The sequence below is a fragment of the Trypanosoma equiperdum genome, assembly GCF_001457755.1.
Source record: "Trypanosoma equiperdum strain OVI genome assembly, contig: ctg_1672, whole genome shotgun sequence".
In the NCBI taxonomy this organism is placed as follows: domain Eukaryota; phylum Euglenozoa; class Kinetoplastea; order Trypanosomatida; family Trypanosomatidae; genus Trypanosoma; species Trypanosoma equiperdum.
In genome coordinates this window covers 1168-8672 of record NW_027123696.1, presented here as the reverse complement: position 1 = coordinate 8672, position 7505 = coordinate 1168, and the positions used below count along the sequence as shown (strand labels likewise).

Sequence of the window (7505 nt, the reverse complement as noted above, 5' to 3'; positions counted from 1 at the left end):
TATTTATTTATTTAAATACACACCACGCTTACCTCGGAAACACCCCGAAGGCACGACTGCGAACAAACGGAGTACAATTCGGAGGGAGGGAAAGTAGAGATATTCTTGCCTGGGCAAATAATACAGCACGAGGTAAAGCGTGTAGGAAGATTGTTTCGAAGATAGCCGTAGATACGGGTGCGAAACAAAAAAAATGGGGATGGATCACTACACCGTTATACGGCAGCTAGGGGGCACGAGTGGTGCATATCTCGCGGTTGACAAACAAAATGAGACGAAGCGCGTCGTTATTAAACGTTTGGCTGATGGAACACAGGGGATGCAGGAGGTAAATGTGTCCATGCGGGCGCGGCACCCTAACATTATTCCATACTTGGAGTCTTTTGTTCACGACGGCGGGCTTTACGTTGTGCTGCAGTATGCGGAGGGCGGTGATCTGGAGTCTCATCTGGAGCGCCTTGCGCGGCGGAAGAAGGCCCTTCCCCATCTTGCGCTTCTCCGTGGTTTCCAGCAGCTCATATCGGCACTGAAGTGTTGTCACGGGCTGAGTATCATGCACAGGGACGTCAAACCCGGGAATGTATTTGTGAACGCCGATGCATCGGAGCTATACTTGGGCGACTTTGGATCCTCTAAGGCCATGTCGGGATCCGCATCTCTCACGACCACTTTTGTTGGGTCACCCATTTGGTTGTCACCGGAGTTACTTTTAGGTATGCCGTACAGTTATCCGTCGGATGTTTGGTCACTCGGTTGTGTCTTTTACGAGATGGCGTGTCTGCGTCGTCCCTTTTCATCCGACAGTTTCGCCAGTCTCGTGCGGCAGATAACAGCGGGTGATATCGCCCCGCTCCCGGCTGCCGTCCCGGAGGATATTCAGGCAATTATTATGGGGATGCTGCAGACAGACCCCAACAAGCGGTATGGGCTGGAAAAGGTAATGGAGATGACAGAACGGGCAATCCAAGTACGCCAAACAACGGCTGCGGTAACGCCGGATGAAAAGGCATCCTCACCCCGACACCGTAAGGTAGTACTAAAAAAACAGCAGCAACAGCAACAGCGGGCGCTTGGCCCCAAGCGGGCACTGCACGCTTCCGTAATGGTGCATAAGAAGCCCCAACATCTCCACCCACAGCGACAACCGGAACTGGAGGCACAACAGGAGGGAACGCCGCAAAAATTGCCGCAGAAGCAGCGGAAGCAGCAACCACGGCAGGCCAAACGAGGACCGATAGGGCACGCAGCAGGTTCCTCTGATAGTAGTGGGGAGAGCCAGCTGTCCCAGTGGATCCACGCACGTAACAACGATGTTAAATTCATTGAGTCTTACCTGCAAAAGTTCCGCCCGGCCGACGATATTTTAATCGCGGAGGGACCTGTAGAGAGCCAAGGTGAGTCACAAGATGGCTTACAGCCATGTGCTGTGGCATCTAAAGTTGACACTTCCGTAAGAAAAGGCGCCACACCACAAAAGGGGCTGAGGGCCGGCCGGAAAGTAGCGGTGGCGCCACGTGAAGAGAAGCAGCAGAATCGGCAGAACACCCGGTCTGATGTAGAGGCGGTTAGTCCTGCAGATTTGTCAGTGGTGTCGGTAGGGATCGCGAAGGGCAAGCGGCCCAAGCAGGCGGCATGTGCAGCACGGCCGAGTAGGAAGCACTCGCCCTTCGCACGCGAGCCTTCACTGGTTAACCATTTAGCGGCTCAAGGATTCATACGGATAAAAAGCACGGGCTCTGCTTGCAGACAACTTTCTCCTTTACGGCATTCACCCCAGCGAGAGGAAGAGCGGCAGGCGCAGCGTGCGAAACGTGAGCAGGAGCGAGCTAAGATGTTAGAGATGATACGCGAGCAGAAAGCTAAAGCAATGAGACAAAAGAAAGCTAGAGGGAAGAGCGAAGGCGGCGCGGACGTTTCAGTCGAAATTGTTCTCCCCGATCATGTGCGTTACTTCGCACCTGCTGTGCAGTGAGGTGGTGGCTCCGTCGGTTAACCAACAGTCATTCCATCGGCTGCTATTTCGTTTCTGACTCTCTTTCCACACCCTCCCCCTTTGTCGCGTCTCTTTTTGTCTCCCCCTTTCAATATTTTTTCATAGTTTTCCCCTTCTGTTGCGGTGTTGTGCCGAGGCGTCCTTCCAATCCCCACCCCTTCACTTTTTCATTTTTGTATTATCACACCCCTTTTTGGATACGTGCAACATGGCACGGTGATATTTTTATGTATACGCTTCATGGTGAAGTTCCTCTTGCCCGTCCCGTGTTTGGTGGAGTTTTCTTTCTTTTTTTTAGACACGAGTAGGGTTTTGCGAGGGTTGGCCACAACCGTTGCGGGGATATCGGGCGTGGCGGGGGTTGGTGTGTATGTGTGTATATGTGCGTTTGTTCCTTCTTACCTTCCCTTCGGTTCACTATCATTCCTATGCGAGGATGTATTTGTGCATGTGTGGATTAGTGCTCCTTTTCACCTCTCATTTCCTAACAGGAGGGGTCTCCGTTGGCGATTTGCCTTCCGATACGCCTTTGCAACATTCCCTACCGTTTCTGTTTGTTTGTTTGTTTTTTGTGTGTGTGTTTGTTTGTCCCCTTCTCCCCTATTTTTCATTATTTTCTCCATTTACTCTCTCATACCTATAGACTTTTTCTTTTCCCCCTCTTAGTTTCTTCCTCCCACCTTTGTTCGCGCTTGGATGGGCCTCCCTTTTTTTCGGAGTGTAGTAGTTTCGAGTGCACATGATCTCGTTCCGGTGTGAAAAGATCATGAAAGAAAAAAAAGAGGTGAAAGTTAAACTGCTAATTTGTGCTGTGCCGCGAGGAATTATAACGGAACCGCTTCACAACTAAATATGGCCAGCCTCTGCTCGGTGTTTATTTAACGATGGAACGGAGGGGGGAACTCACTTGTTTTCATTCAGCTTCTACAGGCCCACAATAGGGAAACAAACGGTCCCCCCCCGCCACGTCTTGGGTCGGGGTTTGAAAGAGGCTCCACTCAAATGGCTGCGATAAAAAGGAAAGCTTCCGCAAGTGAATTAAATAATTGCGCTCATTCGTATCATATTGAAAGCCCCAAGTGAAAGGAGTCTCCTTCCGATGGTCCTGTTCTTTTCTGTTGGAATTTGTTTTTGTTTCATTTCCTGTTTTATTTTTTACCTCAACCAATCTGCAGTTTTTGAATGTTCCACGTTACCGCATGTCAATGTCCTGTGCTCTTGTTAGAAGAACGCTGTGGACGAGAGAGTGATAACAACACGCAAGTAATGAGTGTGTTACCTGAGTGGATTTGAAGGTTCCGTTTTGCCAGCGTTTTTTTTTACCTCTTAACCGATGCCCCCGTAATGAATGCGCAGTGACGTTCAAGAGGGAGTTGGGAAGGCAAAATAAAGGTGAACCATGTTGAGTTGGGGAAGTGCAAATCCTAATCGAAGTTTGGAGATAAAGTGGTTTATTCTGGAGGCTTTTGTGTGTTGCGTGTATTGTTTGGGGAAGGGGAGAGTAGAAGTGGGGGTAATGGGAGCGTCAGCGACGTAATAATCTTATCGTAAGTAGTTCCCTCGTCATCGCCCCCTTGCCGTTTCCAGCACCACAATAGTCCGCAACAAAATGACTGCGTTCCTTTAGTGCGTTGTCACGCGGTAGAAGGGCGGTTATAAAGTTAACAGAACGCTATTAAAGTCAGGGCGCTTTCAATCGCTCCGAATCGTTAAGAGTAATAGCACCGTTAATATTATCGTTTCTACTTCGGTAACTTAATAGCAAGTGGTTCGATTGTGGGGTGGTTTTAGGGTATGTAAGTACATGAATGCTCACAAGCGGGCATATTCTTGGGGAATGGATGATGAGCTCCAGGGGAAGAGGATTTATATATTCATTTCACATACCGGGAGCGTCCTTGGGAATGGAAGTTGGCGCGGGAGGAGGAGAGAAAGTTGGGCTCTGCAGCGTGTAGGGATGCAGTAAAGACTGTGACTTTAGTGGTGAATCTCGCAGAATATCTCATTGTTAAGCCCGCATTAGGTATTGGAGTATCTATGCGTTTCAAGCGTCTCGAGATCTCCAACCACTGAGGGGTTGCGACGCTAACGGACAAAAAAAGGTGTTGTTTTCTCATGCTGTAGGGTTTGTCCTTGTGCCTTGTAAAGGGTCTCTCGTTCCTCGTCTGGGGCATTTGGGATGCGTGATAAGGGTGAACACGCTTCAAATGCAACAATTAACAGTAATGTGAGTTCTGCCACTGGGCTCCTCTTCAACAGCGCGTCGGAGTGAATAGTGCATATTATATTCGCGAGGGTCGTCACCAGTGCTTTCAGAAGTGGGAGGGGGGGAATGTGGTTCATTCGAGAAAGTTGAAGAGGGTATGCGAGAGGGGTTTGACGTGATCTGAGTTGTTGTGAGTGCGGTTGTGGACAACGTGTTTAACTACAAGTTGGTGTATATTTAATGATGTTGGTTTAACGCATTGGCAGGACGGCACCGGAAAGATAGATTACCCACCGCCCCCAGGGTGAAATGTATTACCGGGAAGTTTTGCAGTAGTAATGCGGGGCCATTCCTCCGAAGCAACTTTCGGCGGGAAGATTTGCAGGGGCGGAAGCCACCGTTAAGCGGAGGGGGGATTATGGGAGAAGGTTATGTTAGTTCAGTTGTTTTTTACGTCGTTGTTATGGTGGAAGTCTTTCGCTTTATCTTTTGTTTACTGTTGAAGCAGTGTAATGACGTCTTGCAGCCTCTTTAGCTGCAGTCGAAATTGGTGTTTTACTCCATGAGTCTGAAGTAAATTTTAAAATTTTAGGGGTTGTCGCAGGCGCTCTTTGTAGCTAAAATTGTTTGTTCCTCGCCGGGTCGTTAGTCAAAGTGTTATGCTGACTTATTGCCTTTTGGGAAGGGACAGCGAGGTTAGAAGACGCACCTTTACACCTGACCGTCGGTGGCGTATGTGGGAGGTCGAAGATGTACTCGGGAGGATGAAGGAAAAAGTGGAGGGGGAACGACAAAAGTTTTGCAACGAGATGAACTCCCTATTTCTGAAGGAGTTGAGTGTGGGGGCGTTGGGTGCTGCAGAAAGGCAGCGGTTCATTGAGCTTGGTGACGCCTACCAAGAAAATTGTGTATTCCTCGAAAGACTGAGCAACCTCAAGAAAAAGCAGTACGAAATACCGTATGAGCCGAGAAAGTTGGGCGCTTTTTTCAACACGCGAGATGTATAGATGAGCGCCTCGATCGGTCGGCAAAAACGGTAGAGCCGGCTCTCACAGCATATTTTATACGGTATGTGTGTTTGTATCCAGTGGAGGTGCATCCCATCCTCATGACCCGGAGCTGCCATCCCTGAATGACGCGCCTTTTCGGTTGTATTTGAACAACCGTGGAAGGCAAGAGAATGCAGCGTAATGTGTATTACCGACTGAACGGCTCAGCATGGGGCTGCACGCTTTACGGACAATATATTCCCATAAAGATTTTCCGACGATAAGCTTGGCGGCAGTACAAAGAAAAGCAACAGTTGCCTAGACGTGCTTGCCGCCAATGAAATAACAAGCATCGCTTGGGGCTGCTAAAAGCGAAGATCTGCTTTATTTGAGCGACATTCACGTTCATCCTCCGAATGTTACTTCACAATCAACGACGTTTTGGTTAAAACTCTACTAAAGGATCATACTCTTTAGATCTCTTTTTCCAAATTTGGTAGGGCTTTTCCCAATATGTGTGGGCCTATCGACCAGAGGCAACTCAGGGTTGTCAGAAGTAAAAGGAAAGGATCTTAATGCTCTTACTTCTGTATGCAAGCCGGCGCGGCAGACACTGAAGGAGGTTCGGAGTGAAAACTGGTGCTAATGGAAAGGTTACAACCGATAAACTAAAAGTGCAGTGCGTGGATACACTGCCAATGGATCTTTGCAGGTTAGGAGCCAGTAAAGTGGGAAGTAATTTTGGTAGCTGCTGCTTGAAGAAAGCCCTAAAACGGTGAGGTGGTGCGACTAAACGCAAAGTAGCGATGGTAGTGATGCACGTGTTGCTGACTTTCATTGGTAAACTTACGCTCTTGTACGCTTCTTCGCTGTTATGCGTATACACGCATCAAAGCGTACAGCCCACAACTTCTGTATATCCGTGGTTACGACGCCGTGCTTTTGACATCAGCGATGGCGCAGGTTCCCCATTGTATACCCACATGGGTCCTCGGTCGTGGTGCTCGCTGCCGCTCGGGCAATCAGTGTTATTCCCAACAAGTTGTGTTGATGCACCCCACCACGTATTCAAGACCCCCCCCTCTTTCCCAGGAAATCGCATGCCAGTCCCCAGCATTTCCCTGTTAGTGGGCTGAGCTGTTGAAATGGCCCCTCTGCTGTGCAACTGAAAACCAGACAAGTATGGCAAAATCCAAAAGGATGGCTTAGGCGAATTCAGGGACGAGACATCCACGATGCACACGACAGCGTCACAGTATTTCATTTTGTGCGATTCTTCTGACCTTTGGCTTCTGCACCCATCGTTTGGTCATCATTCCGTGGGGTTTCGTAGGAGGTGGGAGTGAGTGCGGCACCCAAGCCACCCAGTCTTCCACGCTCTTTTCGTGTTCCTCTCCCCTTTTCCACTCACCCATATCACCCACGGTACCAGCAACGGGGTTTTCTCTATCACTAACGTCTTTCCCCACATACAGCTTTTCTTTAACGAAGCGAAATATGGGATTTTGTGAGAAGTTTTCACTACACATCCCTCTCTTTTTTTGTATTAATTAGAGTTTTGAATGGTTGTTGTGGATTTTTTTTTCGCTTCTTCGTACCGTGTGGGTTCCTTCATTGCTTCTTTCCTTACCATCACCATCATATATATGTATATACACGTGCCTTTTTCGTATTATGTGCCGAGTGGGTTGCCATCTCTTTGGGGGCCGCCTTTTTCCAATTACACAATTCCGAGCAGGTCAGCATTTCCACAAAAAATGATGCTTTGCAGATGGGATCATTTTCTCCAATTTTGTTCCCGCCGCAATTCTTTCCAACAGCATCAAGCAGAAAGCCCGAATTCCTCCAAAACCGTCGTTGCGTCTCCAACCCCCACCCATGCACAGGCCAGCTCCCTGCACCCTCCAAACTCATTGCGTATGATTTGTCCGAAGGAGAAGCAGCTACGTCCCCCATGGTTTTGATGGATTCCCACTATACTGCCCTTTCGTTTCGCTCTGTTCCGGCGGAGCAGCTTGGTGGTAAGTTCTTCCCGCGGTGTTCTCGAGTACATCAACCATAAATAATTTTCAGTATTTTTTTACAGATTCCCGAGCGCAGCCACCATTTCGTCGAGCCTCATGCCGCCTCAAAACCTCCCTTTGCTCAGCATCCTTCACGGCTGCGTATCCAATACACACCTCAGCACTCTCCGTTCCCTCGCCCTCCGGCCCACCTATCCCACGCTCCGTCCACAATCCGAAAACTTTTCAATGCTCGTGCACGAGGTGCGGTTATTATCGTCTTTCCCCGTTTTTCCTGCCCCTCGCAATCTTCG

The 7505-nt window shown here is 49.0% G+C and overlaps 2 protein-coding genes across 2 annotated transcripts; both read left to right on the top strand.

The window, feature by feature from the left end:
• Window positions 1–193: 193 nt before the first annotated feature.
• Window positions 194–1972, top strand: TEOVI_000816700 (serine/threonine-protein kinase, putative; the record flags this gene model as incomplete). Its single annotated transcript, XM_067222664.1, has 1 exon — window positions 194–1972. The coding sequence occupies one exon, from the start codon at window positions 194–196 to the stop codon at window positions 1970–1972; it is 1779 nt and encodes a 592-aa protein (XP_067078765.1).
• A 2886-nt stretch (window positions 1973–4858) lies between these two features.
• Window positions 4859–5206, top strand: TEOVI_000816600 (uncharacterized protein; the record flags this gene model as incomplete). The annotated part of the gene is made up of 1 exon (XM_067222663.1): window positions 4859–5206. The coding sequence occupies one exon, from the start codon at window positions 4859–4861 to the stop codon at window positions 5204–5206; it is 348 nt and encodes a 115-aa protein (XP_067078764.1).
• Window positions 5207–7505: the final 2299 nt, after the last annotated feature.